Genomic DNA, 17,186 nt, shown 5'->3' with positions numbered 1-17,186 from the left:
GAGGTAGGGAGGGATTGATGCAGGGTTTAGGGGAAAAAATCAACCTGTTTGTTTCCAAAACATGAACTCAATTCAGGACTAAGTGCCTGGATTTGGCGGGAGTCATCTAGACTTTCCTTACATGCTTCCTGCCCCAGAGTTTTATTTTGTAACTTCCTTAATAAACCTCTTAACTCACAAGTGTGCTCTATGAGTGGCTACTGCAATGAATGAACGTGCTTGGAGGTAAGGGATGCTGTGTGGACGGGATGGCAGATGTCAGAACCGCTGAAAGGCTGGCGAGAGGTGTGTCTGACCACCACCTCTCTGGAATGAACCTTAGACTGTTGCCGATTTTCCTCCTGAAGTTAGAGGACTTCAGCCGCTACTAGAACATGACATTTGGGGGTTGAGGGGAGTGGCTCACTAGAGTTCTCAAAAGGTCGGCTCAGTGTTGTGGTTAGGTGCTGTGAGTCGGTGCCTACTCGTAGAGATCCTATGCACAACAGAAATACCCTGATCATGGTCAGGTGGGGGATGTGACAGTGACTGAGACAGGGAACTAGATCGCCAGGCCTTTCTTCACAGTCCTGCTCTGTTGGAACCCGCTCACTAGCATAGCAACAAAGAGCAGGTGGTGGTGGGCAAGAGACCCATTGGCCCAGGAATGTGCTCAGGTCTCCCACACCCACGGTAAGGCTTCTACAACTAAATTATCACTGCCCTGCCGAAATAGCACAAGGGGTCTCTATTACTTAGCTCTTACCTGTGTGCATCGAGAAAGGTGGAAACCCTGGCTGCCAGGGGAAGCCAGCCCCTAACACATCATTACGGGGCCGGTAGGCGGAATTGTACAGCGATAATAAGTAAAGATTATAGTAAAGTCATAGAGAGCATGAGAGATAGAAGAGAAGTATTGAAATAAATGGAGTCAGACACAATTCATGGTAGCATGCTCACCTCAGCCCCGCTTGGTGGTCCACATAGAGAGAGGGGGAAGGGAAGAAGGACAAGGGGTAAGGGAAATGGGAGGAGAGGGAGCCGACAAGAGAGGCGGGGAGAGAGCTCTCTTGCTAACCCAGGCCTATATACCTTTTGAGGGTGTGCAAGCCCACTGATTACAGGTAAAGACATACATCACAGGAAGGGGTTGCACTATAGCTTATACAGCAACGAGAGGGGGTGGTCTAGGGACATACACGCAATAGGAAGAGGGGGGATAGGGGGTAGGCATGTGACAAGATGGGCGGATCCTAGATTTAGGATGGCAGCTTGACTTTGGTGTCACAGAGATGCTTTGACCTGTTCCCAGGCTCAACTCACAGACAGGAACCAACTAGCTGACTGCAGGCCGGTTCATTGTCTTTAACAGCAGGGAGTGGGGCCCACTGCAATCTGGCACCCTCAGGGAGGATGCCTGAGCATCTGGCCTCCTAGAGGGACCCAGAAACTGGGAGGCTTGGTGTGGTGTGTGGGGTAGAGTGGGCCAACTCCCTTCGCTTCCGCAGATGGGGCACGGAATGGCATTCCAGGGCACCAAAAAGATTAAAAGGCGCCTGGTTAAGGTGGCTGGGCAATGGGGTGGTGGTGGCATTTCTGCGGACTAGTAGCTCTATCAATGTCTTTGCATCGGGAGATTGGGGGTGGGTGTGGGTGCAACGTAGAGATTGCTCTGGGCGGCGCTGCTTACCCTCGCTGCGCCCCTAGTCCCAGCCACTGACACTTTCTCCTAGAAACGGCCAGCGATCCAGCGTTCTCCTCCGGGCCGGAAGGACCGGTTCTCTGGCTGTGTAGGGGGGCTTCCAGAACGCGGGGGGGTGGGGGGTGGTGGTGGCGGTGGGCACTGCCTCCCAGACACTGAAGCTGTCTTTGCCCTCGGAACTAAAGCGCGGCAGCCGCTTTTCCACTGGGAAACTTGAGTGTGGGCACCGCCGAGGCGCGGCGCGCGCGATCGGGGAAGGCGCACTTCCGCAGCACAGTCGGAGCTGGAAAGGCCACCGGGGTGGGGGAAGGGAGAGGTCGGCGGAGACGGGGGAGGGACCATATCCGGGAGAGTGGCAGCTTCCGACCAGTGGTCGCGGTTCCGGAGAGGCGCTTCCGGCGGCGGCGGCAGCGGCGGCGGCGGTGGTTCCGGGTGTCTTTGTCCCCCGGTGTCGCGGCGCTGGCCCGCAGGTGGGTTGGGGCCCTGCCGCCGCTCCTCGGCCTCTGGGCCCCCCTCCTCTGGCCAAGGGACCCGAGGGCCAGGCGGCGGAGATGCGCTGCTCGCGGACGGGGCCAAGAGCCCCCCGGACTGCCAGCCCCGTCTCCCTGGCAACGGCCTCGGCCCTGGGGGCGGGCGGGAGGAGGAGAAACCGCGCGCCTTGGCCTTCCCACGGTGGCCTCGCCGTCGCCCGGCTGCGGAGACCCGGCGGCGGGAGCCGAGGGCCTCATAGCGCGGGAGCGGGAGGGCGGCGCGCAGCGCGGCTCGCGTTCGTCCGGGCCGGAGCGCTGCCCTCCCGCTAGCCTGTCCGGGGAACGGCGGCCCTGGCTTCCGGGGCGCACACCGTCTCCTCTCCGCCCCTGGCAGCCTCCATTTTCCTAGGCCCTGCCGTGGAGCATTTTTGGCGGATGTTTTTGAATGAATGAATGTCACGGAGCTCTGCCCAGCTGCTTCCCCAACCCCCAGTCCCCCATCCCTCCGCGGGTGGCGTGACCTAGTGAGAGGGGCGCTTCGCGATTGGGAGACCTGAGTGTGAGGCTTGGTTTTGTCACTCAGTGGTTCTGTGGCCTGGGGCAGGTCTTGATCTCGCCGAGCTTCAGCTTCCTTCTCGGTCAATGGCACGACTCGCCAGCTTGCCACTAGGTTATTGTGAGGGCAGTTACTTAATTTCCTGCCCCTCCAGCTAGTCTCATTTTCTCCAGTCATTCTCACCCACTCCACTTGCTTCCCGTTTATCTCTTAAGATTTTTAGTTGTTTAAGAGTTTCCCTTTTTGGGGCGGGGGGGGGTGTAGATGGAAATTTTCCTCGTGAGTTGATAATCTTTCTTTCCTGATTGAAGGTTTCCCCCACGACACTGAAAAGGACGGCATTCCCAATGTCCCAGTTTAAGCGCCAGCGGCTCAATCCGCTTCCAGGGGGTCGTAACTTCTCAGGTGATCACCCTCCGCCCTACCTGGCACTGTATTGGGAGCTATGTGCTTTGGACTTTCAGAAGGTGGCTTTGTGGGGGAGAGGGGGAGGGTCCTCCTGGTGGAGATCAATTGGCTAATAGGAAAGGAGAAGGCTTCCCAGGTGCCAGGGCCATCCTGTGGGGGTTGGTGAGAGTCAGTGTGCCTTTGTTTTAACCACCTCCTCTAGTGCACTAGAGTCCTGGAAGTGATTGTGGGGTCCAAAGATGGCTTCTCTGTCCCCACAGGCGCGGCTTCAACATCCCTTCTGGGTCCCCCTCCTGGTTTGCTTACTCCTCCGGTGGCCACAGAACTGTCCCAAAATGCCAGGCACTTGCAGGTAGGCGAGGCATTGCTTTCTACGGAGCCCTGCGGTTCTGCCAGCATTCCTGGCTGCCTGGCGCTCTTTGCTCTTTTGTATCACCTGGTGTTCTTCCTTCCTGGTTCCTCTCCTGGTAATGGGCCAGTATGGGGCGATGACCCTGCCACCCTTAGATTCGGAGGTCGTAAGTAAGTTTTAGTTCTTGGGAAAGTTTTAGTACACCTGGCATGCAGGAAGACCTGGAAACCCGGGACGTTGTGGGCCATGAGCAGATCCCATAGCAGGATGCTGTTCACCAGACACATGTGCTTCTTCTTGGTTGTCTGAGTGAGCTGGGTGGCGGATAAAGATGAGGAGAGGGTGGCCCAGTGTGTCTTTGTCCAAGTTAATCCCCATTACTTTTAAATTGCCCATTTTCACAGGGTGGCGAGAAGCAGCGCGTTTTCACTGGCATTGTTACCAGCTTGCACGATTACTTTGGGGTGGTGGATGACGAGGTCTTTTTTCAGATAAGGTAGGCTTGAGGCTGGTCCCCGGCAGGCAAAGCTTTTTGGGTTCAATTCTGTCACCATGCTGGTGGGGGCACCTCTAAAGCCGTGGCTTTGCAGTTTTTATGCAAGGTGTGAGAAATCTTGATGGGAAGGGCCTCCTGGGGGACAGTCAGGGTGACTTGGCCATGGTCTCTCACTGACTGGGCCTCCCGGCTTATATGCTGGCAGTGTGGTGAAGGGCCGGCTGCCCCAGCTGGGTGAGAAGGTGCTGGTGAAGGCTGCATACAACCCAGGTCAGGCAGTGCCCTGGAATGCTGTCAAGGTGCAAACACTCTCCAACCAGGTACTCCTCTCTCTTTGGCTTGTGCATCTGAAAGGGGAGGGAGGGAAGCAGGCTAAGAGCTGTACTTCTGTGGAGGGCTTGGCACGGCATCTGACCAAGGTCGTGAGCACATCAGTTCTGTTATGCTCTGAAGTTTCCTGGTCCCTTTCCCACAGCCCCTGCTGAAGTCGCCAGCACCTCCCCTTCTGCATGTGGCAGCTCTGGGCCAGAAGCAAGGGATCCTGGGAGCTCAGCCTCAGTTGATCTTTCAGCCTCACCGAATTCCCCCGCTATTTCCTCAGAAGCGTGAGTACAAGCGGCTTAGTATTGGGGTGTGGCTGTGCGTGTGTGGTGGGGGGGGGTGGGGGTTTCCTCTGGATGAATGGCTGCTCTCAGAAGTAGGTATTACTGGGCACTGGACCTCAGGGAGGGAGGGCTGTCAAGGATTTGAGGGTTTTGTGTCACTGGCCACTTCTTCTCTGCAGCTCTGAGTCTCTTCCAAACATCCCACACACTTCATCTGAGCCACCTGAACAGGTTTCCTGCTCGGGGTCCTCATGGACGGTTGGATCAGGGCCGAAGGTAAGCTGACCAGGGAGGAAAGGTGTTTGGTTTGCTCTGGGAGCAACGTCCTTTTCTTTGCTACTTCTCAACACAAGGTTCTCTTTCTGCAGCGACATCGTTGTCCCTTTGCCCTACAATATACAAACCACTGAACTAGACAAGGAGGGTTCAAAAAGTTAGTGGGAAAATTCCATGATCCTTCAATTCTTTGTTCTGCAGCCAGTGCTTTGAAGCACCGTGTATTACAGAGACTGGAACTTGAAACAGTCAATGTTCCTCGAGGTGCCATTTTGAGATACTTGTTAATAGGAAAATTTCCTTTTATTTTTAGCTCTTAAGAGCAATACCGAGAATTAGATTATCAAGAAAATAATAGTGTCACAAAAGTACCATTGTAACGGGTATTATTTTCTAGTTTAAAAATGTATACAAGGGGATTCCCAAAGTTCATGGGAAAATCCCATGATCCTTTAATTCTATTTTTCCACAAACCTTTTGCAGACTCGTTCCTTTATGCATGTGTTTGTTGATGTGCCTAGAAATTGAGGCCTTTTTTCCTGGAGGTGACAGGCTTCTCCCTGGGCCAAGTGTGGAGGAAGCCTGGGTGGTTGGGGTGTTCCTAGGCAATCCTGTGTAATCGCTGCATGCTGGGCCTGCTGTCTGTTCTCCTTAGTCAGCACTCTCCCATGGCTCTCAAAGCTTCTGCTTTTTTCCAGAGGCAGTAAGCCCGCGACTGGTGGAAGGCTTGCTCAGGTTCTGTGTGGGAGCTCTGGTGGTGGTGTGGGTTTAGCAGTGGGCAGCTAACTACAAGGCCAGCAGTTCGAAAACTGGCAACTCTACGACAGAAAGAGGAGCCTCTACTCCCGTAAAGAATTACAGTCTCGGAAGCCCACCAGGGCAATTCTACCCTGTCCTATAGGGTTGCCATGACTCAGCATTGATCTGATGGTAGTGAGTTTGGGTTTTCGGTGGTGTCATTCCGAGTTCATTTTATTGTTAGCATGGGGACTTGCAGATACATGCAGAGTAAACAGAATGGTGTTACAAGCTGTCAGTCATTATGAGCATCCTTCCCGTCTTTTCCGCCCACTGCTTGCTCTCTGCTTGCATTATTTTAGATCTAACTTACATAGATTAAAATGTACTGGATAATTTTGACAAATGGGAAATTTTACACAACCTTCCCTCTCTTGGGGCATAGAACATTTCCCTCACTTCAGGAAGTCCCCTCAGGCGGCAGCTTTCATTTGAAACATGAATTCTCCCAAGAGTGGGCCAGCCCTCCTCCCAGGTGCCGGGTTGGGTTGAGAACGCAGGCCGCGTGTGAACATGGCCGAGGAGCATAGAGCAGGCTGGAGAGGAAGCCCGAGCTGGAGTGCTGCAGCCAGTGCTGCTGCAGCCAGAGTGCGCCCCCCAGGCGGGTACTGGGGACCTCTCCAGGGGAGCTCCTGACAGCCAGGGCTGTTTGTGTTTCCAGGACTGGAAACGCTTTATCACCTTATCAAGCCACTTGGTACTTTGCGCATACCCAGTCCTCCTCCCTTGGTCCAGCATCTTCTTGGTCTTTCATTTCCAAGGACATTAGTTTCCCTGCGACATGCTGTGAGCTTATGAAAGGTTTCAGTGGGAAAAAGCACAGCAAGCATGTGACGTGTGTGGAAGTCACTGTACTGCCGGTTCAAATTCCTGTCTTGTGGGTGATTGGTGCATTTGATTGTCATGGGGAGGCCCACCTTATTTAATTACTTTGGACATCACCATCTAGCGTCATAGCTTCTAGAGAAAGGAGAGCTTACTGCTGAGAGGTGGGATAGGTAGAGAATTGGTAGTAAGAAAAGAAGTAGATGGCATTTGTGTATGTGTGGAGGGGCCAGGTTGGGGACAAGGGTTAATTTATAAAGGGATCCGTGGCCTCAGCTTTCTGGCTGGGCACCCAGTGTTAGTGTTGACTCTTCAGGCCGTGTGGTAGAGGCAGCGATGTCTCCTTGGGCTGCTTGTGAGGCACAGCCATGGCTTTCAGAAAGGTGTGTGGAGCTGGCCTGCTGCTGGTGCTGCCTCTTTCACCCTGTTCCCATCACTTCCCGAAATGAGAGCACCCCCAGCCACTGGGCCAGAGGATTTGGTGGACCATGGAGCTTGACTCAGGGTTTCCGGAACGTACTGTTGGGTTCACGCCAGTTCTGGGGTGATCCGCTGAGAGTTTTCTGAATGACTGCAACAGTTCTTTTGTTAGATCATCGAAGCCCCACAGTCCCATAAGAGCAGGATCTGTGGGCATTTGTAGGATGGGGCACTTAGCCAGGCAGTTATTGGCAAATAAAAAAAACCCAAACCTTGAGTTAACATAATCAACTTTGTCACTCAGGAGTCTAAAGACGACACAGAAATGACCCAGGAAGGCCTAAAACAGGAAGAAGAGAAACCTGGCAAAATGTTACCGACCCCTCCCTTCCCCAGTTAGCCTCTCCCTGGCCATGAAGAATGGACAGATGGTTTGCTGAGGCCTGGGGGATTTCCCCTTCTTTGGCATTTCCCAAAGGTCTAAAGCAGCGAATCTCAACCTTGGGTCTCGACCCCTTTGGAGGTCGAATGACCTTTTCACAGGGGTTGCCTGATTCATAACAGTAGCAAAGTTACAGGTATGATGTAGCAATGACAATTTTATGGTTTTGGGGGTTCACAACACGAGGAACTGTATGAAAGCGTGGTGGCATTAGGAAGGTTGAGAGCTACTGTTCTAAGGCTCTTCTTTTTTTTTAAAATCATTTTATTAGGGGCTCATACAACTCTTTACAATCCGTACAGACATCATTTGTGTCCAGCACATTCGTACATATGTTGCCATCATCATTCTCAAAACACCTGCTTTCTACTTGAGCCCTTGGTATCAGCTCATTTTCCCCTCCCTCCCCGTTCTTCCCTCCCCCTGAACCTTGATAATTTATAAATAATTATTTTATCGTAGGGTTCTTCCTCTTAATACTAATGCCAAAGTAAGTGATTTATCACATTTATATAGTATCGGTGCCATGATAGAAAATTCAACTGCCACACAGGGCAGTATTTGTTAACATGTAGGCATTTTTAAAGACATTTAGAAAATAAGTTTGAAAAGAGTAATTACTGTCATTCATCTCTTTTAGTATTTTTTTTTCTCTTTTAGTATTTTTCTTTCAAAAATTTTTTCTTGTGTTTTTTCTATAACATACAGACCATTTGAAATGTAATATTTTTGTGTGGTCTCAGTACACCTTTTCTCATGTTGCAGCGATAATCTTAAGTGATAATAATATCACCGTGATAATCCCTATCCCTCAGTGGCTCCGTGAATGACTGGAGTTATTTGATGTATAAGATGGATGTTTGTGGTTTTCTTACTCTCAACTTTTGCCTGAATGCCTTCTGCTCTGTGCGCACCGTGACTCTGGACCGACTTCCTGAGATGCAGTCTGCAGTGGATGTCAGGAGGGAAGGGTTTGAGAATGTCTGTGTGCACTGCTAGTGGGTTCTTGCAGGGACTGTCTCTTACAAACATGCACAGAGACCGTCTAACACTGTATGCATTTTTTTGTTGACTTGTTTTTGTGTGTATTTTCGATCACTTTGCTTGTTTCAATTTAGAAATTTGGAAAATTGAGAAGTAAAGAAAGGAAAAACTGCATAAGTTGATCAGCTTGATCAGAGGCATCTTTCTTGAACATTTCATTTCCTTTTAGTTTTTTAAAGTTGTATACAGCTGAGGCCCTACTGTATACAATGTTGGTTAGTATGTCTTTTGCTCAATATCTGGATATTGTTTATGTTACTAAGAGCTTTTAAGTATCTGCTGAAGTGCCCCTTTATAATGTTCTGTCATAGGGGTCGGCACTCTTGAGATGGGAGAGCCAATCCTGTCCTTTAGAGCAATTTAAAAATTGATCGAGCTCTGTAAGTACATTTTTACAAACAAATGAAATTACCATTATCTGAATATCCTCTAAAATGTGTAAATGGAACTATGTTAGGTTTATTTTCATTTGCAATTTTACTTCAGAGCCACATGTATGTAGTGTGCCATGCACTTAGGTTCGAGTGCCACCGTTTGCCGGCTGTTGGCGTGGCTTCTTTAACGCTAAGCATTCAGATGGCTTCCCATGTTTCCTTTCCTAGCCAGTCTCCAGTTTGTACTGAGTGCATTTGAATAACAATGTGGTTTTTCTCCCTGGCTGGTCTGCCAACTGCTAGTGATGACTATGACTCCAAGAAGCGCAAACAGCGGGCTGGAGGAGAGCCTTGGGGTGCTAAGAAACCAAGGCACGACCTGCCTCCCTACCGGGTCCATCTCACGCCCTACACTGTCGACAGGTGAGTGATGAGGCTGACGTGGTGACACTGGCCAAGGGCTAGTTTCTGGTGTAGATGAGACAGTCTGTGGAAGGGCCACAGCATTCTCTGAAGAGGGCACAGACGGACCCTTTTGTACACACTGCTGGGGACTTGGCTTTTTTACCCATCTCAGCATTTACTCTATGTTTTTTAAAGACCCTGGTGATGTCGTGGTCACGTGCTCACTTGAGAGCTGAAAGGTTGCTGGTTGGAATACACCTAAGAAGCACCTGGCCACCTGCTATGGTCAAAATAAGAGCCTAGCAAATTCTCTGAGGCAGCTTTACCATCCCATGGCATTGAGCTTAATAACTAGCTACACAGTATTCCAGTGAACCATAGTTTAACCGGCTCTCGTTTCAGTGGTCAGTTTCTACAAACCTGGCACATCATTTTCGTCAGTGCAGTATGTCACTGGGATCAGTTCCGGTTGGGCTGCAGCTTTGCTAGGTGCTGCTGGGTTCTCTTACAGAGGCCTTATCAGGTCACACTCTCACCAACGGACCACCAAGGACTTCCCTTGAGATTTTGCCAAGACTGTCTTAATCAAGCTTTCTGATCTTTGCCAATCTGATCGCTGACAAATGATAGTCTAATTTGCATTCCTTTAATTATAGTCAGATTAAGCATTTCCTTCATGGTCTTCCGAGTCTGATATCTTTTTCTGTTAAGTACTGACTGCTGTCAATTTAATCAGTGTTTTGTTGGACGGTTTTCCTTCTGTGTGTATGTGTTACTGATTTAGGAGTGAGTTATTACACCTGAGTTATTACACCTGTGAGTTATTACACCTGGTACACCCCTCCCCTGTTTGACTCAGTGTTTCATACAGAGATTTAGAATTGTTATTGATCAAATTTGATCCATCTTTCCCCTATTTTTGCACACAGTCTTTTTCCAGTTGGTAATTAGCCCAATTTAGTTTTCAAGTCCTGTTCGTGATTGTAGTCTTAACCTGAATTTTCTCGCTTGCTTTCTGCAGCCCCTTCTGTGACTTCTTAGAACTCCAGCGCCGTTACCGCAGCCTCCTGGTCCCCTCCGATTTCCTGGCCGTTCACCTGAGCTGGCTGTCAGCCTTCCCTCTGAACCAGCCCTTTTCCCTCCATCATCCGAGCCGAATCCAGGTATCTTCTGAGAAGGAGTCAGTTCCAGACGCTGGTGCTGAGCCCACCCTTTCAGACACTGACCCTGCGTATAGTTCCAAGGTGAGACGAAGAGAGTCTGGGGCCTCTGCTTTCCCACTGGAGGTGGACATGGCTCTCCAGCGTGCTCCTTTGTGCGGCCTCTGCACAGGTTCTGTTGCTCTCGTCCCCGGGATTGGAGGAGTTGTATCGTTGTTGCATGCTGTTTGTGGATGACATGGCCGAGCCTAGGGAGGCCCCAGAGCACCCTTTGAAGCAGATTAAGGTAAGGACTAGAGCTGGGAGGCACGATCTTCTTTGAACAAAGTCCACTCCCTGTCAGGTTTTCAGCTGCTAGCTCTTGATCATTACCTCACAGGAGCGTGGCATTTCAGGGGTGAACTTCCCCCATTTGCCCACGGGGCAACGGGGCCCTGGTGAGGTCTTCCCTGTCAGAAAGCAATGCCACCAGCATGGCGACGTCTTTGCCACATGCTGCCGCCTTCATTCCTGACTAGTGGCAGGCTTGGAGTGGGAGGCCCTGGGCATCTAGCCTTTCGTTTCTTGACCCTAATCTCTCTCGGCAGCTTTTGCTGGGCCGGAAAGATGAAGAAGCAGTGCTGGTTGGGGGTGAGTGGTCTCCCTCCTTGGACGGCCTTGACCCCAAGGCTGACCCACAGGTGCTAGTCCGCACTGCCATCCGCTGTGCGCGAGCTCAGACGGGCGTCGACTTGAGCAGCTGCACAAAGTGGTGAGTGGGCGCCCTTAAGCTCTGGTGGTGCCGAGCTCACTGCCGCTGCTTTCTAGTCCGGTTAGCATAGCGCCTCGCCTCGGTTTCCTGCGCCAACTTCCCCTGACTCTACCGCTCCAGCTGCCTCCCAGGCGGAGCCGGCCTAGGGAGTTGAGTGTTGGCGGCCAGCTAATCGGACGCGGCTGACAATGTCCTTAGCCACGGTCAGCGCTCCTTGTTGCCTTGGCCCCAAGGCTGACTGCTTGCGGGTGGTTCCTTGTGGACTAGCATCTTCTTGAGGATTGGGCCTGTCTACCTTTAGTGTCTGCCCTCGGGAAGCTCGGCGTCCACCAGGGGCGGTGACTGTGTGTACGGGCCAGCACATCGCTGTTCGTTCTCTGTGCGCAGGTGGCGCATTGCTGAGTTCCAGTACCTGCAGGCAGGGCCCCCCCGGCGGCTCCAGACAGTGGTGGTGTACCTGCCGGATGTCTGGACCATCATGCCGACTCTGGAGGAGTGGGAGACCCTGTGCCAGCAGAAAGCTGCAGAAGCAGCTGTCCCGCCTCAGGAGGCGCCCTCGGTAAGGCTGAGCCTTCTCGAGACGGGGGAGAGTAGGCGCCTGAGCCCAGATGGTCAGTATGTTCTGTCTTCGTTGTAGGAAACAGAGGCTCCCGAGCAGGCGGTGGATGCATCAGAGCAAGCGGCAGACAGCTCGAAGCAGAATGCAGAGAACCCAGAAGGCCCCGCCCAGCAGGATGCAGACACTGACCTCCCGGAGGCCCCCCCGCCGCCCCTGGAACCTGCCCTGGTGGCTCGCCCGGGTTGTGCAAACCTCTCTCTCTATGGCATTGTGGAGGACCGGAGGCTGAAGGAAAGGATCTCTTTTGAGGTAGGCTTGGACTCTTGGGGAGGCTGTGGGATAGAAGGTACGGTGTGCTGTGGTGAAAACATCTTTTTTCCCCTGAAGCTAACCACCACCCCCTACCCCTCCAACAGGTGATGGTGTTGGCTGAGCTGTTTCTAGAGATGCTGCAGCGGGATTTTGGCTACAGGATTTACAAGACGTTGCTGAGCCTTCCTGAAAAGGTAGTGGCTCCGCCTGAGCCTGAGAAGGAGGAGGCAGCCAAGGAGGAGGTGGTCGTCAAGGAGGAGGTGTCCCAGGAGCCCAAGGAGGAGGCACAGAACGAGAGCGTGGTCGCCGAGTCAGATGCCCCCCTGGTGAGCGCCTGCCTTGCTGGGGCGGGCAGTGAGTGCGGACGGGCCGTGGCAGCCAGAGTCGGGGGTTTTAAATACCTGGGGGTTAACTAAAACAATGTAACTTTCCTCCCACCTTTTAAAAGACATATGGGTGCTTTCTTGCCTAAGAACTATCAAGGAAGGTTCATTCTTAGGCACCGAGGCTGACTTGTGAGGCAAATCCCAGGTGCCTGGCTGGATCTCTCTGGTGTGCGGAGCCTTATGTAACTAAATCACCTACACCGATGAGGCCAGCGTCCAGGGGCCCTCGCACAGTGCTGGGTGGCACAGCCCTACTGTGTGTTAGCGGTCACAGCTAACCGTTCCTTCTCATGCTGGTCCACTTCCTCTAGAAGGAAGACGGCCTGGTGCCCAAGCCCCCGTCTTCTGGGGGCGAGGACGAGGAGAAGCCCCGGCCTGAGGCCTCGGAGGACCTTTGTGAGATGGCTCTGGACCCAGACCTACTGCTCCTGCGAGATGACGGAGAAGAGGAGTTTGGTATGCCGGGGGGTGGGGTGGGGGGTGAAAGGGGCTCCTGGGAGCCCTCTGGGCTTGAACTGTAAGGGGTTTCCTGTCATCACTGTCGATGGAGTTTGGGGCAGGTGGCCTCTGGGGCCATGTCCATCTTGGGCTTTTCTTGCAGCAGGAACAAAGCTGGAGGATTCGGAAGTACGGTCTGTTGCCTCAAACCAGTCGGAGATGGAATTCTCTGCGCTTCAGGACATGGTGAGACAGCTTTTCTCCCTCCCCAGGCCTCCCCGTCAGTGAAACTTAGCAAGGCTTCTGATGCGTGCCCATGCCCACCCCGCACCGGGCGAGTACACTGGGGACCTCTGGCATTGTGGAGGCAGCATATGTAGTTCTGGATTAGCACCTCATAGGACCCAGACCATTTCAGTATCTCTGTCAGGATGTACTTGTGGTGACGGCCCTGGGGTTTCTGCTTAGGCTTGGTGAAGTTAGTTAAGCAGCTCAGTGGAGGAAGCTGCGTCCTGGGCAGCAGCCCCTGTGAGGACAGTCTGTAAGTGGCCTGGGCACCTTTGTGTTTCCCTTGGCAGCCCAAGGAGCTGGATCCCTCTGCTGTGCTCCCTTTGGACTGTCTGCTTGCTTTTGTGTTCTTTGATGCCAACTGGTGTGGCTACTTGCACCGGAGAGACCTGGAGCGGATCCTCCTGACCTTGGGGCTGCGGCTCAGTGCAGAGCAGGTAGGTCCCTCCTCTCTGAAGTGGACCCATCAAGCATAGACACCTTGCTCCTCTGGATGAACCAGGAGGCTTTAGTTCCAACGTCTCGCAGGCCATAGGCTATCTTGGGTGTATGTTTGCTATAGGCTAAGCAGCTGGTCAGCAGGGTGGTGACCCAGAACATCTGCCAGTACCGGAGCCTCCAGTACAGCCGCCAGGAGAGCATGGATGGTGGACTTCCTGAGGAGGTGCTCTTTGGTGTGTACTGCTCCCTGGTGGCCTTCACTTGGGGACGGCGGGGCGGGGCAGGCTGTTCTTTCCGCTGCAATCCCTTTTCCTTCATCTGTGCCCTGGCTTCTTGTAGGGAACCTGGATCTGTTCCCTGCTCCTGGGAAAAGCCCACGGCCAGGTGCTGTCCCTGCAGAACAGGAAGGCCTCGTGTCCCACAACGGCAGCCTGATCAACGTGGGCAGCCTGCTGCAGCGAGCGGAGCAGCAGGACAGCGGGCGGCTCTACCTGGAGAATAAGATCCACACCCTGGAGCTGAAGCTGGGTGAGTGGCCTGGGCCCTGTGGACTTAACTCGGCATGGGAGAGGTCCTGAGACTCCTGGGAGACAGTACCCACACCGGACTCCAGCCCAGGTCTGAGTCCCAGGCGTTTGGGTTTGCCCCTAGAGGAGAGCCATACCCGGTTCTCAGCCACTGAAGTGACAAATAAGGCACTGGCAGCCGAGATGCAGGACTTGCGGACACGGCTGGCTGAGGCTGAGGAGACAGCCCGGACCGCTGAACGACAGAAGAACCAATTTCAACGGCTGTTACAGAACTTCCGACGGCGCCTGACCCCTCTGCAGCTGGAGATGCAGCGGATGGTGGAGAAGGTGAGCTGCGGAGCCGGGGCTCCAGAAGTCCCCTCCTCACTGCAGTTAGAGCCAGTGTGCACCATGCATCCTCTCCCCCTCCATGCCCTGGCTTCTTAGGGGATTAGAGCTGCCCGGTTCCTTCATGGGAGTCGTCATTCTCTTTACATCTCTTACAGGCCGACAGCTGGGTAGAGAAAGAGGAGCCAGCACCTACCAACTGAGGGGCCACGCACAGGAGCGGCCATCCTGTGAGGTCAGCGATGGAGTCTGAGTTAGAGCCCTTTTGGTAGCAGAGAGCCGCTGGATAGGACAGAGGAGCCATAGGCAGGGAGGCTGGCCCCAGGCTCAGCCTCTTTAAGGGAAGCCAAGCTGTCAGGGTGGGACCGAGCAGTGAGGAACCCTGCCCGGTTCCAGTTACTACTAAATCCACCACTTTTCATGCCCTAGAATGTCATTTTGCCCACTCCCCTGGCCTTTCTCCTGGGACCTTTGAGTCTCGTGCTGACTTTCTCGTGCCCTCTTCCAGTTTAGAATCAGTGGGGGCGGAAAAGGCTTTTCCAGTATGTCCACAGACTGAGGAAACAGGGAATGTGGCTTGGGGTTAAGAAGAGCCCTGTAACCTGGATGGACAGACCCTGCCAGGCGGCAGGAGCGGCGGGTTCTTGGGGAGGAGGCCTGGTGAGGTCACCTCTGGAATGGCTGTGCTAAGAAGGGCTCAGTGCTGGGCTCTGCTGCCAGCAGGACGCTGTGTCCCAGCTGCCCCAGACTTGCCGGAAGAAACCAGCACCTCCAGCCCCCTGGTTCTCCCCGTGTTCAGAATGTGGTATTGGCTCTGGCCTGGCCTTTCTCCCTGTTACCCGTAATTCTCACCTCTTTCCATAATCCGTGGTTTCAGTTTGACTTTATATATAAAGTTTTTTTTTTGGCTTTTTGTTTTTTAAATAAACCAAAGTCAAAAACAAACCAAGTGTCCTCCATAGCTTTTCCCCCATTCCTCCCCTGGGTTTGCCTGTCCTACCCCCTTCAGGTTCTGTCAGCAGTAGCAGTGGGTGGGGGCGGACAGGCAGTGAGAGCCACCTTTGGGCCAGGCCAGGGTTGTGGATGGAGCAGAGTTGTAGATGCCCTGATATCTCAGCAGGGGGCAGCAGCATCCAGGAAAAATGTTGTTTTTTTTTCCTTCCTCTAACAACATGGACATTTTATTGAAAACTTTACTTGAAAAAAAATAAAATTGCAAATTTCTGGTGAGAGACAAACCCACTCTTTTTCTGTTTGCTTGTTTTTTGAGGTCTGTGATTTACTGGTGACATTTAGCGTGGCCTCTGACAGTTACAGAAGTTGAATCTTAGTTACCTAGGACCCTTCTCTATACCGCACCTAAGGGATAGAGATGGCTTGGGGGAGAGGGGCGGCAGGCTTTGGGGAGGAGGCCTCCCTCTCCCTTGGCTTGGGGGAACCACAGAGGGTCTGTCCCCCAGGGCAGTGTCATGGGCCTCCTAAGTGAGTCTTTAAAAAAGGAAAAAAAGGTGGTGGTGGTGTCAGAGGCTCCCCAGGAGGGTGCTTTGGAGGTAGATGAGATGTAGCTGCACACACAGGGCTGAGACCCTCAGCTGACAAACCCATGCCTGCCAAGGGCTGATGGTGGCTATGCCCCAGGCCTGGAGGGTGTACTTTGGACAGTTCTTACAGGAATAAAAAAGCCCCTGGGGTGTTCAATCAGTGGGGAGGCCACAGTGCGGGGGCTCCCGGCAGACTCAAGGGAAGACACGCTCATTTCCAAGGGTGGGTGAGGTGCAGGGATAGAGCTAGCCCCAGCTTGCTGCTTGCCACCCTTTCCCCCGGAGGGGACCTCAGATAGGCGCATGTGGGAAGAGTGAAGTTATTTCATAGGTCCTTGGCGGGAGCCTGGCGGTCAGTCATCAGCCACAATGGAGAGGGCTCTGAGTTCGCTCAGTCTGGCCTCATTCTCCCGTTCCCGCTGCTCATCGCTGTGGCCTGGCTGGTCAAGCTGCTGGGTCAGGTCTCCGAAGATCTTGTGCATTTCTGAGTAGTACACAACCTGGGTAGGGGGCAAGGGAGGGTGACAGGTACTAGGTTCTACAGATACCAGCCCCCAAAGCACCTCCCCCCCCCCCCCACCATCGGCTCAGTAGCTAGGTGGGAAAGCAGGCCCATGTCCATATGCACTGGGCCACGAGTTTCTTCCCTTCATTGTTGGCCCTGACAGGCCTGGTTCCAGGTCCCCACTATCTTCCTTCACCCTATTTCCCATGGTGACATAGAAGCAGTGAAGCCCCAGCACTAAGCCCTCAGAAACACCCACTCCAGGGCCGGGCTGGGTCCTAGGTGTATGGGGGATGTGGCCTGCCCAAGGACGCTCCACCCTCAGACCACTCCTGCTTCTGGCCAAGCAGCCAGAGCCAGGTGTGGGCTCCAGTAGATGGCAGAGGGAAGATGGTGCAACCCAGCACCAGGGCTGAGGAGCGGAAGCAACTCAGACGCTGGTTCTGGGGAAGCCGAGGAGCGGGCTTGGAGAGAGGCCGAGGCCTTTGCCCAGAGGAGGAAGCTGTGGGCTTGTGCTTCCACAGCGTGAAGCTGAGTGTGCTTGGCAGCCTTCTTTCTGTTTGTTCACACGGGTTGCCTAGTGTGGAGGCTCGGCAGAGGGAAGGCGGCTGGGGCGTGCAGAGGGCTGGGCAGTTGCCATCTACAACCTTGCAGATGGCAGTTTTGCTGGTCGTTTCCTCCGAACCAAGGGACAGCATGTGCTTCACTGCTGAATGATCCTGATCTGACCCCTCAGGTTGCAATCTCTCAGGGGAGGAGGCTCCGAGGCCCTTCCAGGCAGCAGGGCCTCCAGACT

At 53.4% G+C, this 17,186-nt stretch overlaps 2 protein-coding genes across 9 annotated transcripts in view; one reads left to right on the top strand and one right to left on the bottom strand.

Moving 5' to 3' along the window:
- The first annotated feature begins 1,996 nt into the window (after window positions 1-1,996).
- Window positions 1,997-15,586, top strand: CCAR2 (cell cycle and apoptosis regulator 2). 2 transcript variants are annotated; one of them, XM_075556518.1, is made up of 21 exons: window positions 1,997-2,151; window positions 3,019-3,112; window positions 3,376-3,467; window positions 3,872-3,963; window positions 4,169-4,283; window positions 4,439-4,568; window positions 4,748-4,844; window positions 9,051-9,170; window positions 10,174-10,396; window positions 10,485-10,598; window positions 10,900-11,063; window positions 11,451-11,622; window positions 11,701-11,931; window positions 12,039-12,260; window positions 12,632-12,776; window positions 12,922-13,004; window positions 13,337-13,483; window positions 13,609-13,720; window positions 13,827-14,015; window positions 14,139-14,344; window positions 14,503-15,586. In XM_075556518.1, exons 2-21 carry the CDS (start codon window positions 3,055-3,057, stop codon window positions 14,545-14,547), a joined length of 2,757 nt encoding a protein of 918 aa, XP_075412633.1. In that variant the 5' UTR covers window positions 1,997-2,151; window positions 3,019-3,054; the 3' UTR covers window positions 14,548-15,586. The 2 variants fall into 2 exon arrangements, with proteins under 2 accessions (XP_075412633.1, XP_075412634.1); XM_075556519.1 differs by lacking the exon at window positions 1,997-2,151 and adding an exon at window positions 2,482-2,710.
- BIN3 (bridging integrator 3) overlaps window positions 15,490-17,186 on the bottom strand; it is a 52,706-nt gene continuing 51,009 nt past the window's right edge. For all 7 annotated transcript variants that reach the window (XM_075556520.1, XM_075556526.1, XM_075556524.1 and 4 more), the window contains one exon: window positions 15,490-16,385. In XM_075556520.1, the coding sequence (XP_075412635.1) occupies window positions 16,239-16,385 (147 nt within the window). In that variant the 3' untranslated portion in view covers window positions 15,490-16,238. The remainder of the gene's footprint in view (window positions 16,386-17,186) is intronic.

The sequence above is a fragment of the Tenrec ecaudatus genome, chromosome 8 (genome assembly GCF_050624435.1).
Source record: "Tenrec ecaudatus isolate mTenEca1 chromosome 8, mTenEca1.hap1, whole genome shotgun sequence".
Lineage (NCBI taxonomy): Eukaryota > Metazoa > Chordata > Mammalia > Afrosoricida > Tenrecidae > Tenrec > Tenrec ecaudatus.
Note: the sequence above shows the minus strand (reverse complement) of the source record. Positions and strands in the feature narration are given on the sequence as shown.

Coding starts and splice junctions, on each gene's coding strand:
- CCAR2 (XM_075556518.1), top strand. CDS start 3,055: ATGTCCCAGTTTAAGCGCCAGCGGCTCAATCCGCTTCCAGGGGGTCGT. Junction 4,284..4,438: donor TGCAAACACTCTCCAACCAG/GTACTCCTCTCT, acceptor CCTTTCCCACAG/CCCCTGCTGAAGTCGCCAGC. Junction 4,845..9,050: donor CGGTTGGATCAGGGCCGAAG/GTAAGCTGACCA, acceptor GCCAACTGCTAG/TGATGACTATGACTCCAAGA.